This window comes from Nyctereutes procyonoides, unplaced genomic scaffold, assembly GCF_905146905.1.
Source record: "Nyctereutes procyonoides isolate TBG_1078 unplaced genomic scaffold, NYPRO_anot_genome, whole genome shotgun sequence".
NCBI classification, from domain to species: Eukaryota; Metazoa; Chordata; class Mammalia; order Carnivora; family Canidae; genus Nyctereutes; species Nyctereutes procyonoides.
The window spans coordinates 1,392,982-1,411,186 of NW_026575025.1; the positions used below are offsets into that span (position 1 = coordinate 1,392,982).

At 53.5% G+C, this 18,205-nt stretch overlaps 1 protein-coding gene across 2 annotated transcripts; it reads left to right on the forward strand.

Moving 5' to 3' along the window:
• Positions 1-1,381: 1,381 nt before the first annotated feature.
• On the forward strand, positions 1,382-17,336 carry SPI1 (Spi-1 proto-oncogene). 2 transcript variants are annotated; one of them, XM_055315146.1, is made up of 5 exons: positions 1,382-1,598; positions 4,170-4,269; positions 15,000-15,187; positions 16,025-16,187; positions 16,617-17,336. In XM_055315146.1, exons 1-5 carry the CDS (start codon positions 1,554-1,556, stop codon positions 16,934-16,936), a joined length of 816 nt encoding a protein of 271 aa, XP_055171121.1. In that variant the 5' UTR covers positions 1,382-1,553; the 3' UTR covers positions 16,937-17,336. The 2 variants fall into 2 exon arrangements, with proteins under 2 accessions (XP_055171121.1, XP_055171122.1); XM_055315147.1 differs by having other exon boundaries at positions 4,173-4,269.
• Positions 17,337-18,205: the final 869 nt, after the last annotated feature.

Consider the following 18,205-nt stretch of genomic DNA (forward strand, 5'->3'; position numbering starts at 1 on the left):
GGGAAGAAACTGAATGCTCAAAAAATTCTTCTCCAGTGCAGTGGACTCACTGGGGATCAATGGATCAAAACTGTCTCTGTTCATCCTTCTGTCTTCCAGACTAGATCAGGAGGTCTCTGAAGGTAGGGATCTTGTCTGAAACTTCTATTTTCCCATCACTTGGCATAGAGCCTGGAGGTCAGTTAATATTGGCAGGATGCATAGACAGATAGATGAGTGGATGGATGGATGGATGGATGGATGGATGGATGGATGGAAGGATGGTTGGGTCAACGGATAGGTGGTTGGATAAATGGATGAATGGATAGATGTGTGAATGCATGAATAAGTGGACAGATGGGTGGATGGATGAATAGGTGGATGAACAGATTGAGAGCTGCATATACAGTGGACAAACAGATGAAAATATAAATGGATTAATAACAGATGGATGAGCTAATATATGAGTATTTCAATGGCTAGATGGACAAGTAAATAAACAGGTGAGTGGATGTATGGGATGGACCAGCAGATAAATGGATGAACAAATGCACAGCTAAATGAACTAATAAACGAATGTATGGTTGGCTTGATGGGTGAAAAGATGGATGGATAAAAAAAATGGGTAGGAAAATGAATGGATGGGCCAACAAGAAAGGTTTTTAAACTAGGAAGACTAAATTGATATTCAGGTATTGGTAGGGGTGGGGAAACTGAGAAATCTGGGTTGGGAATAGAGCCCCTAGAGATTTGGAAGAAGTGGGGGTACTCAGAAAACTGGGAGGGGAGGTTGTAAGAACCCAGGAGCCTCCTCTGGTGGAAGGGAAGCTGGTATGAAGGAGTCAGGGAGGGGGAAAGTAGCACTGCGCTGAGGACCCTGTCCTGGAGCGCAGCCCCAAGGCAGATAGAATATAAGAGCTGGAGACCCAGATTCCAGAAGAGCCAGGCCTGACACTCTGGTAGATCACACCACTCAGGCTGACCCCCAAAAGTGAAGGCCCCAAGAAGCCACCCCTACCAGTTTTGGCCCCAAGCAAGAGACTGTTGGCCACATGGGAATCTCAAAAGCAGTGGGTATTAGTGGGGTTAGGAGTTAGGGGGCCTCAGCAGGGCCTGGGGGCAGCACTGGCCTCCCTGTGGTCGAGCTAGCCTTCCTCCCTCCTCCTCTTTCTCCTCACCCCAGCCTCCAAGACCGCCCCTCAGAGCTCCAGCTTCCTCTGGGCAGGGGGTCTGGCCCCCATGGTCTCTCAGGCCAGGCCCTGAAGCACCACCTGCCCCAGCCCAGCCTGAGACTTCCTGTAGCGCAAGAGATTTATGCAAACGGGCTGGGGCGGTGATGTCACCCCAAGGGGACTATCTCCCAGTGGCAGGCCCTTCGATAAAATCAGGAACTTGCGCTGGCCCTGCAATGTCAAGGGAGGGGGCTCACCCAGGGCTCCTGTAGCTCAGGGGGCAGGCCCGAGCCCTGCGCCCGCCCCGAGTTCGTCCAGCCCCCGACGGGGCGCCCCATCCTGAGGGGCTCCGCACTGGCCCCCACCGAGGCGGGGGACCTGACCGGCTCGGAGCTCGGCTGGATGTTACAGGCGTGCAAAATGGAAGGGTTTCCCCTCGTCCCCCCTGTGAGTACCGGGGCTCCTCTGCCATCCTGACCCGCGCGGCCCACAGCCGCCCGTCCGCCTGCCCAGCAGCCCAGCAGCCGGCCGGCCGCCCCCCGGCTCCCTATCTGTGGGAAGCTGGTGTTTCCTCCCTGGAGCTCCTGGCCCGAGACCCCGCGAGGGGCCGTTGGCTTCTTCGGAGCAGGCCCTGGCGGCCGAGGGCTGGGCCCACGGTGGGGCTGTGATCGGTGGGGCCTGAACGGTTATTTATAGATGGGGCTTGGGTGGCGGGTTGGTGGAGCTCCTGGGCAGGGTGCCGGGCTGGGGATGGTGAGGGCGGTGGCAGAGAGATGGCGGAGGAGGAGATGGGGAGCCTGGTGCGAGGGGAAGCCGGTCCCCAGAACAGTAGAGGCGTGAGGGCAGGAGGCGATAGGCCAGAGGTCTCTGGCCCGAGGCCTGGATGCTCCTGGAGACTGAGGCTGGTTTGTGTCTGGGTCCCCAGTGCCCGCTCTGGGGCCTGGCCCAGGGGACATGGCTGTTGACCCGGGGTCTGGGCCTCGGGCTGGCAGGTCCCCAGGGGCTGGGCGGCAGTGGGGAGTGGAGCGGAGACTGGGACGGCAGTTGGGTTGGGGCACTGGCCAGGGAGCAGGGAGACCAGGCAGGTGCTGGAGCGGGCTGTCTGGGGTAGGACCCAGCAGAGCAGAGGCTGCAGTGAGGGCAGGGGCTGAGGGTGGGACAGGGCTGGGACTGGAGGTGAGGCGGCAGGAGTCCCAGGGGACCCCTGGAGGGGAAGGGCAGCAGGCGGGGGCCAGTCCCCACTGCTTGTGCTCTCCGTGACAATTGCAGCCTTGGGCAGGTGCAGACCTGGGCCCCACAGAGGGGGACCCCTCTCTCTTTCCACCTTCCCGCTCAGCAGGGCCCAGGGCTGGGGAGCCCTGGGGAGCCGGGAAGGGCTTGGCAGGGCCTGCCCACCTGACTCAGCTTTCCCGGCCCAGAGGCAGCTCCCTGCCCCCGCCTCACCCCAGCCAGGCCTCAGAGCCCCGGGAGGCACCCCAGCCCTGACATCCTGCTGTTGGGCTGTGCTGTCTGGAATCCAGGGGCTGGGTTCCTGGCCTTCTTACTGGCCAGACACAGACAGCCAGCTGTAGCTGGCACCCGGCCCCAACCCCACTCCCCCATCCACCACCAAGAAGGTAGTGGAGGGCAGGCAGTGGGGAGACAGAGAGGGTCCCAGGAAGAGCCAGGTTTGCCTCAGGAAAACCACAGGTCCAGAAGCTTGACCACACTGTCTCTGACCCTTGACCTCTCAATCCCCCAATCTCCCCAAACACACCTGAGCAGGAGGCACATCTCCTTGGGTGGCTACACCAAACCCCTTAGGGGCTACTCTGCGTACTCCTGGGAAGGTGGGCTCCCAAGACATCTCAGCCTCCCACCCAAGTCCCAAGGGCTGGAGTAATTGTTGTGCAATCCCTGGGCACACACTGTGGGGGTGGAAGGAGGCCTGATGACTCTTGTGAAGAATGGGTGTGTGTGTCCCTGTGCCTGCACCAGTACAAGGAGGAGTGGGGGGGGGAGGGGAGAGAAGAGGACAGGAAGAGTGAGAGAGTAGGGGGGGAAGGGAGAGGAGGACAGGGAGGAGTGAGGAGGGAGGAGGGGAGAGGGAGGAGTGAGGAGGAGGAGGGGAGTGGAGGAGAGAGGAGGAGGAATGGGGAGAGGGGAGAAGGAGGATGGGGAGGAGTGGGGAGGAAGAATGAGGAGTGAGGGCAGGAGGGAAGGGAGGAGGAGAAGGGGTATCCTAGTGGGTGCGTCAGAGGGAGGAGGGAGGAGGGAGAGGGAGGGGGCCAGGGCTCTGGCTGGTCAGGCCCGCGTGGTGAACACTGAGGAGCCATGAGTGTGAGTGGCCACGGGTACCTAGGCCCGGGCACAGGCAGTGGGGACTGTGGCAGGAGGAGCAGCGTGTACGCAATGACAATGGGTGTGCGGGCAGGATGTGAGTGACCACAATGGGCATGAGCTGGAGCCTGCTGTAAGGTGCTGGAAGGCAAGTGTGAGGATACCTGTGTAAACTCAAGTGGCTGCGTGTGCCTATGGTGTGAGTGTGCGATGGTGAGTGTGAATGCGAGGGGCCTGTAGAGCATGTGAAGGCAGACCATTGGGTGCTAGTTCATGTGTGGGGGTTTGGGTGTCACGGGGAGCGTCTGTGGTCTGGAGGTGTAGGTGTGTCAGCGTGATCGTGAGAGAGTGCTTGTGCAAGGTGGGGCCCTGTGGGTGCCAGTGTGCGTGTGAGTGTGGTTTGAGGAGCAGCTGTGCAGGGGGGAGGGGGAGGCCTGGGGCCCTCCTCTCAGCCCAGGTCCTCTTTTGACCTCTGACCTTTGGAGTCCCCGTCAGCCCCTTTCTGCAGCAGCAAGACTCCAGTCCTCCTAGGTCCCCTGTCCCCACCGTGGTCTCCCCAGGTTCCAAGCGGGAAGGGGCCCTGGTGCTGTGCCCAGGAGCAGGGTGGGGGAGGTGGTGGTGGTGGCCGCGGCACACCAGGGCTGCCACCTGTCTGAGCTGTCCCGCTGCCATCCGAGCCCTGACAGCCTGGTCTCTCAGCAGCCATCGGAAGACCTGGTTCCCTATGACACAGACCTGTACCAGCGCCAAACGCACGAATACTACCCCTATCTCAGCAGTGATGGAGAGAGCCACAGCGGTGAGTACGCGGCCCTCGGGGCCCCACACCCCCGCCCGCACTGATTGAGCATCTTTGGTGTGCCAGGGCCCGAGGTTAGCTCCGTCCACATTTATCTTCTCGTCCAGTCCTTGTGGCTTTTCATAAACGAGGAAGCGGAGGCTCAGGGAGCTAAGCGACTTGTACAAGGTCATGCCGCTGGTCAGTGGCACTCAGTCTATCTGCTCCAGGTCCGGCTTTTTCCTCTCCTGCTCCCCAAGCCCCCAATTCTTCCTCTCTGGTGCCGTCACCCCCTTACTGTATGGTTCACGCTGGTGTAGCCCCTGCTCCCTGTTGTGTTCTCAACCTCCATGGACATGAGGGGCTGGAGCATTTCTTTGTTGGAGGGGCCTGCCCTGTACAGTGTAGGATATCTGGCAGTGTCCCTGGCTTCTACCCATTAGACACCAGAAGTACCACCAGTCTCCACAACCAGAAAGGTCTCCACACATTGCCAAACGTGTCCTGGGGGACAGAATCAGCCCTAAGAACTGCTCACTAAGGGAAAGGCTCAGAGGGCCCCCTCATCGAGCTGAAGTGGGAGTGAGGATGGAGTATGAGCCAGGGGTTCCTTCCGTGAGTCTCACTGCTCATCCCAAGGCCCAGCCTCCACCCTGGAGCAAATTCAGGATAGACACGGACAGGCATTGGGTGCCTGGAACCTGGGCAGGGCACCCTGACAGGCCACCCAAAGGGGATCTTGCTATAGTGACAGGACACCCCTGAGCCCAAGCGATAAGGCCTAGTTAATAGGCCTTCCTTGGAGGGTTCTCCTGGAGTGCTGAAATCTGGGCACGCCACACACTGGGGTGTCTGTGGCCCCAGAGAGAGAGGCAGGCTGGAAGCAGAACGTTTCTCACGGCGAGGCCACACCTGGGGCCCGGCCACACCTGTAGCTCCATTCTTCAGGCACATGGACAGCCTGCCACAGAGGGCACAGATGCACTGGGAACAAACACCTGGCAGCTACTACAGAGACCTGGAAGCCTTGTCTAGGGAGTGGGTGGTGACTGAGCCTTAAGTCTGAATGTGGGGACACACAGACCTCTTTCAGGATCCCAGGGCTCAGGGGGTGTTAAATATCTTTGTTTTCACCCTTCAAAGCATATTTATGATTCTGCAAGCCATGCATCCTCTCTGTGGGAAAGCTGGACAATTTAAGGAGAAAGCTTCCCCCATCCACTTCCCTCCCCAGCTCCCCCAGCCGGTATCAAGGGCAAGCCTCCCTGACCTAAAGACCAGCCCCTGGTGACCCTGGCACCTAGCAGTTCAGGACCTGAGAAGGTCCCTTTGACCCTGAAGACCGGCTCCCCCTGGTGGCTCCAGGCAGCAGGACAGCCCACTGCCCGCACACTCAGCAACGCCTGCGCCTGCCGAGGGACTCTTTCCCCTCTGGCCTAACCTCTTCTCAGTTTCACTGGGTTCGAGGGCATTTCCTTTGGGTCTGTTGCAGCCTCAGTTTCCCCTCCTGTAATATGAGGGGGTGTGAGCACATCTAGAAACCAGTTGTTTCTGGTGGCTGGGGCTGATGGAGTGAGCCCTTTGGAGAAAGCCTGCACTTCCTTGGCCCAGTGCCCAGGCAGGTCCCTTGTATCCTGGCTGGGGCTCTAGGAATGACACCTGATTAGACCTCTGAGCACCCTGTTCTGGTCACACCCCAATTCCTTCGGAGACTTGCCTAGAGTCCCTAGGTGTCCTGTCCCTACTCCCCACAGCCTGCTCCCATCATTGCCAGTCTGGGCACTGGTGCTGATTTGTGCATCTGTTCTGTCCTTTTTTCTTTTCTTTTCCTTTCTTTCTTAAGATTTTATTTATTTATTTGAGGGGTAGGGGAGGAGCAGAGGGAGAAGTAGAGTCCCTGCTGAGCAGGGAGCCCAATGCCAGGCTGGATCCCAGGACCCCGGGATCATGACCTGAGTGGAAGGCAGCCACCCAGGTGCTCTGTTTTGTCTTTTCCTAATACTTCTTGTCTGAAGACTCAAGAGTCTTCACCCCACACCCCACATCTCCCCCCACCCCTGCCAGTTCCTGCATGTCCTCTGGGTCTGCATTGCCAGGTGGTTGAAACTTACTAAGAAGGCACTGGCGCTGGACCTGGGGCTGGTCCTGGTTTCATCACTCACCAGTGTGTGACCTTAGAGCAAGTGACTTAACCTCTCAGAGCCTTTGGTCCCTCATATATGGAAATGAGAGCATGGAAACACTTACCTAGTAGAGTTGTGGCGATTCCCTGAGGTAATACACGAAATGTGTGAGGTCCTGAGTGAGCTTTCAGGACACAGTATATTAGGTTTACTATATGCCCCAGGCAGGGGAGAGGAAGTCGGGAGAGTGGGAGGAACACAGAGGACTCTGTGACAGATCCACAGGTGACAGTCAACCAGCCACCCACCCATGCAACCACCCACCCTCAAAGCCACCCACTCATCCTTCCAACACTTATCGTCTCTCCACATGTCCACTCATCCCTCACTTGTCCATCTGCCAAATAGCTTCGGATTGTAAGCTGTGTGCCAGACACTGTCCTAGGCACTGGAGGTTCCATGATAAGCGAGTCAGACAGAATTTACATTCCAGTGTGGGAAGAGGTGGTGGTAACCAGTCAAATAAGTAGACACGCAATAAGAAGCCCTATAAAAGGTGAAGTAACGTAATGCAGAGCGCCTACGTAGGGGGCACTTCCACTTGTGTTGTCAGGGAAGGCCTCTGAGGAGGTGGTGGCGGAGGCGAAGTCTCAGTGCAGAGAAGGAACATGCATGAAAAGGGGAAAGATGTTCTAGGTAGAGAGCAGCAAGTGCAAAGCAGTGCTGACCCTGACGGAGGGCCTGGGTGGCCGGTGCATGGGGCGTGAGTGGAGAACAGAGAGAAGCCAGAGGGGTCTGCCGAGGACAGATCACACAGGCCCAAAGACATGGCAGGAGTTTGGGTTTTAGCCTACAAACAATGGGAAACCATTGCAGGGTTTTGAGCAGGGACATGACATGATCTGAATCATTTTGTGTGTGTGTGTGTGTGTGTGTGTGTGTGTGTGTGTGTGTGTATGTGGTGAGAAATCTAAACAAATTTTAAATCTTGCATTTTTTTTTATTTTATTTGTTTATTTATTTATGACAGTCACAGAGAGAGAGAGAGAGAGAGAGGCAGAGACACAGGCAGAGGGAGAAGCAGGCTCCATGCACCGGGAGCCTGACGTGGGATTCGATCCCGGGTCTCCAGGATCGCACCCTGGGCCAAAGACCGGCGCTAAACCACTGCGCCACCCAGGGATCCCCTAAATCTTGCATTTTTTATTGTTAAAAATAACAAATACTCATTGCAAAAAATTTAAAAATCCTTATCATGGGGGATCCCTGGGTGGCTCAGTGGTTTAGTGCCTGCCTTTGGCCCAGGGCCTGATCCTGGAGACCCCAGATCGAGTCCCACATCGGGCTCCCTGCAAGGAGCCCGCTTCTCCCTCTGCCTGTGTCTCTGCCTCTCTCTCTTTCCCTGTGTGTCTCTCATGAATAAATAAATAAAATCTTTTAAAAAATACTTATCATGTAGAATATTTCCCTCTTCCCAGCCTCCTTCCCCACTTGGTCCATCCGTGCAAACATTTTCTTCCCCCTGTATACTCCTGGATGTCTGTCAATGCATGCACGCGCATGTGTATAGTCTATTCCCTCAACGACCAGAATTGTAGTATCGCACTGATCTGCAACTTGCTGCTTTTTACTTAAGCTGTATCATAGACATTTCTTCATAACACACGTGGCATGGCAGAGATGGATAAAAGCTATTTTTCTGGTCTTCCTATTACAATGCTAAGTAAACGTATACATGAAGATTTGAAATGGAGACTTGGAACACTGTCCATTTATTCATCCACAGACATTTATCAAGTACCTTCCATGTGCTAGGTGGAGACGAATCTAGCTTGGATTTTTAATTTGCGATATTGTCTACTGTGCTCTCTTGTTCTGTGTGAGATGAGACTCTGACTGTAGTCACACACACACACTTCACACATACCAAAATGATTACAGCAACTTTTCCCCAGTTTTAGTGATGTATCTGATATACAACACCAGGTAGGTCTAAGGTGCATGGCGTCATGACCTGACGTCCGTAGATAGTGGGAAATGATCACCACAGTAAATTCAGTTAACGTTCTTCACCTTATAGAAATACATAAAAGATTTTCTCCTTGTAGAGAGAAGTTGTAGGATCTAATCCTGTAGCAACTCTCAAATAAACCATATGACATTGGTTGTTTTTTGTTTTTTTTTTTTAATTTTATTTATTCATTCCTGAGAGACACAGAGAGGCAGAGACACGGGCAGAGGAGAAGCAGGCTCCTTGCAGGGAGCCCGATGTGGGACTCGATCCTGGGACTCTGGGAACATGCCCTGAGCCAAAGGCAGGCGCTCAACCGCTGAGCCACCTAGGCGTCCCCCCCATATGGCATTGCTAACTGCCCTGGTCACCACACTGTACATCGTGTCCTCAGCACTTACAACTAGGAGTTTGTCCCCTTTGAACTCGTCCCTCCAATTCCCCCAACCTCAACCCTGGTCTCTGCCAACCACAGACCTGGTCGCCTTGTCTACAAGCTTGGGATTTTTGTTCTAGATTCTCACTTATATGTGAGATCATACAATATTTGTCTTTCTCCATGTAGTAACTTATTAAATCAGTATCTGAATTTTCCAGGATTATGATCATGTGAGGATTACTCAGCTGAGCCACATGGTGTACTTTGATTATCTGTACTTTCTCACCCACCCCCAAAAGAGGACGAGGGGCAGTGTAGCAAGGAGATAGTACCTCGTTCTGGAGCCAGGCTGCGGGGATTCACACCCCATTTCCCCATTACTATCTGGGGTGACCATGGGCAAGATATTTTACCTCTCTGTGTCTCAACTTCATAATAGTAACTACTTCACGGGGTTGCTATAAGGATTGAGTGAATCACTCTACGTAAAATCCTTAGAACAGTGCCGGGCACACCGTGAATGCTTCATGACATGGATAGGGGTTGTTTCTGATTCTAGTGTCCTAAGGGAGAGTGTGTGAGAGTGTGTAGGGTTTTATTTTGTTTGTTTTCCTCATGTCTTTATGATTAGCAGTTTGGCTGTGTACAGAAATCTAAGTTGAAAATCACATTTTCTCTGAGGAATTTGAAAGCATTTCTTTATCTTCTTGTTACTAGAATTTTTCTTTTGAAGTCGGATGCCTTTTTATGTCCCCTTTCTGTAATGTAACCGGTTCTTTGTTTTTGTTTTTCTGTTTGATTAGTTTTGTTTTGCCTCTGGAAGTTTTTAGTACCTTCTCTCTCTCTCTCTCTCTCTCTCTCTCTCTCTCTCTTTAAGATTTTATTTGTTTACTTGAGAGAGAGAGAGAGCAGAGGGAGAGGGAGAAGCAGACCCTCACTGAGCAGGGAGCCCAACGTGGGGCATTTAGTACCTTCACTTAACATCTAGTAGTTCCACTGAATAAGCTTTTTGAAAAGTCACTCTGGCTGCTATGGGAGAATAGATGGAGTGGAGGCCACAGTAGGGACAGGAAGAAAGCACCGAGAGGAAGCTCCTGGAATTATCCAAGCAAGAGATGCTAGTGGCTTGGCCAAGAGTGGTGGTAGTAGAGACAGAAAGAAGTAGGCAGATTCAGGATAGATTTTGAAGGCAAGGCTCATAAAATTTACTGTTTATTCTTATTATGTTATCTTATTTTTTAAAGGTTTTATTTAGGGATCCCTGGGTGGCGCAGCGGTTTGGCGCCTGCCTTTGGCTCAGGGCGCGATCCTGGAGACCCAGGATTGAATCCCACGTCCGGCTCCCGGTGCATGGAGCCTGCTTCTGTCTCTGCCTCTCTCTCTCTCTCTCTCTCTCTCTCTCTCTCTCTCTGTGTGTGTGTGTGTGACTATCATAAATAAATAAAAAAATTTTAAAAAAAAGATTTAAAGGTTTTATTTATTTGAGAGAGAGAGAGACAGAGACAGAGATAGCAACAGAGGGCAAGAGCAGGGAGAAGGAGAAGCAGGCTCCCTGTTGAGCAAGGAGCTTGATGCAGGGCTGAGGAGCCTCCATCCCAGGAGCCTGAGATCATGACCTGAACCAAAGGTAGACGCTTAACTGACTGAGCCATCCAGGTGCCCCTATTCTTATTATTTTAAATTGTGGTAAAATACACATAATATAAAATGATAGTTCTATTTCTAATTTTTGAGGACCTCTGTATTGTTGTCCACAGTGGCTGCAACATTTTATATTCCCACCCACAGTGCAGAAGGGTTCCAATTTCTCTACATCCTCACCAACAGTGGTTACTTTCTGGTTTTTTTTTTGTTGTTGTTGTTGTTGCTGTTTTTTTGTTTTGTTTTGTTTTATTGATAATAGCCATCGCAGTAGGTGTGATAGGATTTGCTTTTTGTGAGGGGATTGGTAAAGGAACTAGAGTTCCAAAGTATGACTCCTCTCCATCCTTCCATCTTTCCACGTACTCTTTCATCTTTTCATACCGCCAACCATCCGTCCGTCCACCAATGTGTTCACACACCCATCTAATCATTTACTCATTCATCTTTCCAATTGTCCTCTTCACCTGCCAAACCCTCCATCCATCTCTCACAGACCTGCCCATCTAATAAATGTATACAAAGCGTCTCTCCTACACCAGGCACATTGCTAGGTGCTATGGTATCAATAAAATACAAATCCCACCAGATTTATTTAACAGAGGAAATAACTAAAACCTTAATAATTAGGATAATGGTAGAGAGTAACAAGTATGATGAAGTTGCTCCCCACTCTCTGGACCTCTGGTTCCTTTGAGCAATGTGCAGGAGAGCAGGGTTTCAGGAGCCTGTGTCCAGTGGTCTGTGATTTCCTAAAGTTTTTTCTCAGCCCTTGCCTTCTTAATTCCTCATCTTCCTTCTCTGTCTTGTTCTTACTTCTGCTCTGCTGGGGAGAACCCTGGGCTTAAGACTGGGATTTCTGCTCTAAGGAGATAAGGTCAACTGAATGACACTTAAGGCTTCAGTTTTGTGTATGTGTGGAGTTGTTTGGAATATCATTTCGGTTTTGTCTTGGTAACATACAGGTATTAAGGACACCAAAAATACTGAGTAAGAATAGGGACTTTGGTACCAGATCGGGAGCTGGTTTAAAGGGGAGATAATGAGAGATCAAGATGAAAGGGTTTATTGATGCGTGGCTGGATGATGGAGGGATGAATGAAGGGAATGATTGATGATGAATGGGTAGCTAGCTGATGGATGCATGATGGATGGGTGGATGATGGGCCAGTGCTGGATAGATGAATGGATGGTGGATGGATGGAGGATAGATGATGAATGATGGGTGAGGGGTAGATGGATAAAGGCAGGCAGTAAAGTCGGTATCACCATGACTCTTAATTAAAGTTTTCATTAACAGTCTTGTCTCTCAGAAGTTGTTTGGTGTGATAGGTAGGAGTTCGGTTCCTGGAGGCAGGCACAGGTGACTTTACCAATGCCTGTCTGTGGACACGGGACTTAATCTCTTTGAGTCATAGTTTCCTCATGTGCAAAAGAAAGATCATACTGAAAAAAAATAAAAATAAAAACAAAAAAGAGAAAGATCATACTGGTGACCACCTTGTCATAGCTAAGGTGAGATTAAACGGGAAAGGTGGTGTGAGTACTCAGCATAGCTCCCGGTACGTAAAAATACACGTTAAAAGCCAATTTTTATTGATCATTTGATTGACTATTGATTGAGGCTTACTATGTATGGGGCTATGAAAAGGAGGGTCCAGAGCTAACTCCGGATATGCAAGTGGCATTATATTCTTTTGAGGAGCAGAGTTGTGCTAAAGAGGCATATCACAGGATGACCCAGGTAACCCAGTGAAAGCACAAAAAGGGGTGAAGCAATGTGTTTGTGAACAGCCATTTAGAAATGAGGTCCAAAGAGCCCAGGAGTGCTGACCTTTGCGCTATGAAGGATTCCTTGTATTGTGTTCTTTCGAAAGGCCCCATGTTTGGAACGTTTCTGCCTACCAGACTGGGTTTATTACATAATTGCCTGAGCACCCAAATCAAGGGTAAATGCGGTTGCTATTGGGGCTTTTGAAACCTTAATTGTACCTTGAGTCCCCTTTGCAGCTTTCAGGGGACCCTGGGACAGGGTTCCAGAGTTTCAGTGAACAAAGGAACCTCCTGGAGGCCCTGTGAAATTCCAATCTCCAGCTCCCCTCTCGATGCTTCTGATTCACTGGGTCTCCAAGTAGGGCCCAACTCTGATGAAGGTGTACTGAGAACCCCACAGGAAATCCTGGCCTCAGGTTGGGACCACTAGAGTGAGCTCAGGGATCTCATGCAGAGCTAGGACAGAAGGAGGGGGAACAGGAGGGAAAGAGAGCAGTGAGGGGGCCGTTGCCCCACACCTGGAGAGCTGCACACTTGCATGGTCCTCTAAAGCCTGGAACTGGAGTGGGTTTGAGTGTGGGGGCTGCTTGGCAGGATAAGGCACGCTGTTAAGATCTGGACAGTTCAACCTGGGTGGGGAAGGCAAAAATGGGAGGGGCCAGGAGTGGGGCCAGAGGGTGGATCCACCCCTAAAGAGGACCCCAGATTGGCTCACCATATATTTAAAGACCCCCCAGAACAGTCCATCTGTAAGGCACAGAGACAACTCTCCCAGGCAGGGGATAGCTGTTAACTTGCTGCAAGATGACGGCACAAATTAAGTGTTGTTTTGTTTTCCCTTCAGATTTAGATAATTGTGTGGAGGAGTCAGAGACGGTTCTCAGGAGGCTAGGATTTATTCAATGATTCATTTGTTCACTCGTCCCAACACTGTTTGCTGAATGACTGCTGTGTTTACGCCCTGGGAGTAAGGGGGGAACAAAACATTGTCCTCATGGTGCAATGCTGAGGCCCCAGCTCTAGCCTCTGGGAGAATGCAACAGGCCCCCCCCAAACTATTTCTCTGGGCCACTGACTGAGATGGCAGGGAGCGAGAGGAAGAAGAGGAGATAAACGTACATGAAAGTATCTGCCATTTGCTCAAGTGCTAGTCTAGGTTCTTTAGAATAATACAGTAGTAGTAGTAGTAGTAGTAGTAGTAGTAGTAGTAGTAGTAGTAGAAGATAATATTCATTGAATGGGATTTTATGCTAGGCTCTATTCTAAGCATCTTGCAGGCATTAGCTCATTGAACCCTCACAACAAGACTATAAGGTGTGTGTAATTATTCTTTACAGATGATGAAACTGAGGCTTACAGAAGGGAGATGACCTGCCATGGAACACAACAGTAAATGGCAGAGGCAGGATTTGAACCCAGCTCTGCCTGACTCTCACATCATGCAATTTCTCTCTTCTGTACCATGTAGCCTTGTAGAGGTGGGAGTGTGGGCTGCCTGGATTGTGGGTTCAAATGATCTCATGTGTGGACAGGACGTCTGTAACTACCCAGTCGGGTCCCTGACTTTTAGACTGGGGAATTGGCGGCTCAGGGTAGTAAAATGACTTGTGCAGGGTCACACAGCAAAGCCACCACAGAGCAGTATTAGAGAGCAGGTCTTCTGGTAACTGGGTCCAAAGCCAAAAAACCCACATTTTTATGGGATGTGTGAGTGAATGAGTATACACTTGTGTGGAAAAAAAAAAAAAAGAAATGGAGACAGACAGATACACACACACACACACACACACACACACACACATACACACACACACACACAGGGCTGGTGGTGGTCCTTCTGGAGCATTCCAGGAATGCTGCCTTGGCCTAGCATCTTGTGCACTCCCTCTTGGGTCACATGAGAAAATCCCTCTTGTCACTTTCTCACCACATCTTCTTTTGGATCCGAGATTGTACCCAGGAACTTCACAGACAGTGAAGTTTCATGTGGCAGTTTTGCTTTTTTTTTTTTCCTGGAAAAGATGTCCAGGGAAACCATGTCCTAGTTCCAAGACAGGGCTCCCGCCGGCATGTGGCCATTCCCCAAACTTGAATCCACCGCACCGCAGACTCTGAAAGCACCTAGGGGGAGTTTCCAGGGGGGTCTGTGTCCTGGCAACCTCACGGGAGGACAGATACAGTCGCCCAGGGCCGTGGCTTTGAAGGGGCAGCGCCGTGGGCCGAGACAAGTTCTGGTGTGAGGAATGTCAGCCGTGTGACTTTGCAATCACACCTTGGCCATGTGACAAGACCGTGTGCGTGTGACTGTGGCCTCAGGAACCACTCTGTGGAGGGGTAATCAGTATTCCCTGAGGGCCTACTCCGGAGCTGAGAGTTTTTACAACAGGAACTCATCTGTAGCCTCCCAGTAACGATTATCCCCATTTTACGAGTGAGTCACCCACCCGAGGCTGGAGAGGTCCCAGAAAGCAAATAGCAGAGCCAGGATTCAGATCCTGACCGTGTCCTGGTGACCACTTGGGAGGCGGGCTAGACTGGCTGCTGGGAAGGCAGGCTTCCCCTCAGGTCTCCGCTCTGCCTGGGACGGGGCCTCTAGCTGCGGGCCCATTCTGTCACCTTGCCCAGCCTCAGTGTTCTCATCTGTAAAATGGGGATGGTGCCTAACAAGGTGGGTGGTGAGACGATGCACCTCCACTTTGAGCCCAGCCGGGCCTGTGATAATAGCCCCCTAGGCCCGGCGTCATGATTTGGGGGGGGTGGGAATTACTATAGCGTCTCCCCGCCCCGCACCCAGCTCACCCCCACTGCCTGGCTGTCCCCACAGACCATTACTGGGACTTCCACCCACACCACGTGCACAGTGAGTTTGAGAGCTTCGCCGAGAACCACTTCACGGAGCTGCAGAGCGTGCAGCCCCCGCAGCTGCAGCAGCTCTACCGCCACATGGAGCTGGAGCAGATGCACGTGCTCGACACCCCCATGGCTCCGAGCCACGCGGGCATCGGCCACCAGGTGCGTGCGGCCCTTGCTCCCTTGGGACGGGCCTGCGGTGAGGCCAGCACTTCGCAGGAAGCTGACATGGGCTCTTACTCAACTCGGCTTCCTGCCCCACAGCGCCAACGGCGGCCAGAGCCCCAACGGCTGCCTCCTGACCCTCTGGCTGCCCTCGTGACCCCACACCCCTTATCTTCTCCTGCCTGCTGATGGACAGAGCCCCTAGAATCTCCTCCCTCCCCTGATCCACCCCTGACAATCCCCAGCTCCCGGCCCCTCAGGGACCCGGCATTCGAGTCACTGGACACTGGCCTCCACTGGCCTCCCCATCTCCACTGACCCCCTTTATTGACCCTCCTCAGCCCCATGGGCCCTAATCCCAATCAGTGACCTCTGTTAACCTCTGTGATCCCTCCCTGACCTCCACTGGCCCTTCCCTCACTTCTCACCCACCTGGTTAAACCCCAGTCACTCCCATACCCTACCTATGGGCCCCTCCTCTCTGCCACCTCTGATCCCAGGAATGTCAGGCCATAGGGCACCTCTGTGCATTTGGGGAAAGGGTGCCCTGTTCCCCCGGCCACGCAGCCACAATCCAGGGGGCCCAGGATGTACGGGATTCCTGCAGCCCTCAGGCTTCCACAACCCAAGCTCTGTGGGTAGCTGCCCCTGCCCGACCCCTGTAACCTGACGGACCTCCAGCTTCCCCGGCCTTCTCCCAAGTCTTTCTGCACCTTGCTGGCCTCCCCACCCTCTCCTTACCCCCTCTTCTCTTGTTCGGATCACTACTACCTGGCGGCCCTGAGCTGTGAACTGGCCCTCACTGACCTCAACCCTCTTTCCCTGCCTTTCTAGGTCTCCTATCTACCCCGGATGTGCCTCCCATACCCTTCTCTGTCCCCGGCCCAGCCTAGCTCGGATGAGGAGGAAGGCGAGAGGCAGAGTCCCCCGCTGGAGGTGTCTGATGGGGAGGCTGATGGCCTGGAGCCAGGGCCTGGCCTCTTGCACGGGGAGACAGGTAGGGTGGCCCAGCCGTCTGGCCCAGCCCTGACCCTGGCCATATACGGGCCCCGTGCACCCAGCCAAGGCCATGGCAGCCATGCCACAGAGCTGCGTGTGTGTCTCTATTTGAGCATGTGAACATTTGCCGAAGTGTGCACCACATCTGTGACCATCCGTGCCTATTCGTGTGTCAGCGAGCACGTGTGCACAAGTGTGTCGTGAACACACACAGGCATCTATGTGACTGAGGGCGTGTGTCTGTGCCTCTCTGGGTTGCATGTGAGCAGGTATGAGTGCCAGGCATGGGCGAGGGAGCCCCTTCCCCTGTAGACCACGCTCTCCTCCCGGTTCTTCCCCAGGGCGCCCCGCACCAGGGGGGAGGGGAGGGTGGGTCCCTGGGTCCCCAGGTCCCTGGGTTGGGGCGCTGACCCCCTGCCGCCCACAGGCAGCAAAAAGAAGATCCGTCTGTATCAGTTCCTGCTCGACCTGCTTCGCAGCGGAGACATGAAGGACAGCATCTGGTGGGTGGACAAGGACAAGGGCACCTTCCAGTTCTCGTCCAAGCACAAGGAGGCGCTCGCACACCGCTGGGGCATCCAGAAGGGGAACCGCAAGAAGATGACCTACCAGAAGATGGCCCGCGCCCTGCGCAACTACGGCAAGACGGGGGAGGTCAAGAAGGTCAAGAAGAAGCTCACCTACCAGTTCAGCGGGGAGGTGCTGGGCCGCGGGAGCCTGGCCGAGCGGCGCCACCCGCCCCACTGAGCCCCGGCCCCGCACACCCCGCCGGGCCCGCCGGGCCTCCCCGCCGGCCATAGCATTAACCCCTCGCCCGGCCCGGACACAGGGAGGCAAGCTCCCAGGGGCCAGGGACAGGACTGAGGGCCGGGCCTCGCCTCACCCGTCCACGCCCTCCTCCGAGCCCGCCACCCACTCCCTCTCCTCGCCCCCCCACCAGGACTCCAACCCCGGCTCCAGCGGGCACCCCCCCCAACCCGGGGCATCTGACCCCAGGGCCTTGCTTAGTGCGACCCGGGGCGCTACCTTGGTTGTTTGAAGTCATCATATTTGTATACATGGAAGCCTTCTACTCCAGCGTCTCTTCCTCCCCCCACCTCGTCCCCGTTAGCTTCCTCAAGAAAGTTATTAAAGTTATTCTAGTGAGTCCTCCTGTAGCACAGAGTCTCTTTTATGCTGTTTCGTGCATCTTGTCCGGGCGCCCCTGTCTGGTCTCTCTTTTTCTCATTTGTCCATTGGGCGTTGACTGAGGACCCCGCCTGATCTGGGCGCTGGGACCATCGGGACACACGACACCATGAGTTAGAGCTGGTGGAAGAAGGGGTCCTGGGGTGTTATCAGGGAATAAATCATTACAGAGCCCCCCGCGCCTGATACATGGGCTTTTTAAAAATGCCTCAGTGAGGCTTAAAATCTAGGTTGTGGCTCCTGTGAGGATGATGAGGATCATCGTGGCTGCAACGCTGGATTTTCTGGCCATTTATTACGTGTCAACCTCGAGGAGCTAAGTCTAGTATCATCCCATTTTATAGACTGGGAAACTGAGTCATGGAGAGGTCAAACCAGTCCGTCCAAGGTCACACAGCTTAGGTGAGGGATGGGCCGGATCCCCCCCGCAGGCTGGCTGCTAGGCCCCCTCACAGGTCTGGAATGGGGTGCTGTCGAGCAGGGCCAGGACCAGGAATTAAGCCCCAAAGCGTCCTCACAGAATGCATGGCGGCAGGACCCCAATTGCACAGCTGGTCCAGCTTCTAGCCCCCATCAAAGGGAGAAACAGAAAAAAAAGATGAACCTGGAAGCCCAGAAGCATCTTGCTTCCAACAGTAAGTGACAAGATGTAGCGGAAGCCAGCGTGGGAGTGAGGAAACATCCCAGGGCAGCCAGCAGGCCTCAGAGAACCCAGACTCGGGGTCATTGGCATCAGGGCAAAAGCCCTCCAGGCTTGAACTGTGACGTCCCTTCTCAGGTTTCCAAGCCCCACAAGAGGGTAAGGGGTGCTCAGTCCTCTTTGAAGAA

Bases quoted from the DNA above. Each gene is read 5' to 3' on its own strand.
- SPI1 (XM_055315146.1), top strand. From the start codon at position 1,554: ATGTTACAGGCGTGCAAAATGGAAGGGTTTCCCCTCGTCCCCCCT. The intron at 1,599-4,169 runs GTGAGTACCGGG...CTGGTCTCTCAG, and splicing joins GGTTTCCCCTCGTCCCCCCT to CAGCCATCGGAAGACCTGGT. The intron at 4,270-14,999 runs GTGAGTACGCGG...CTGTCCCCACAG, and splicing joins TGATGGAGAGAGCCACAGCG to ACCATTACTGGGACTTCCAC.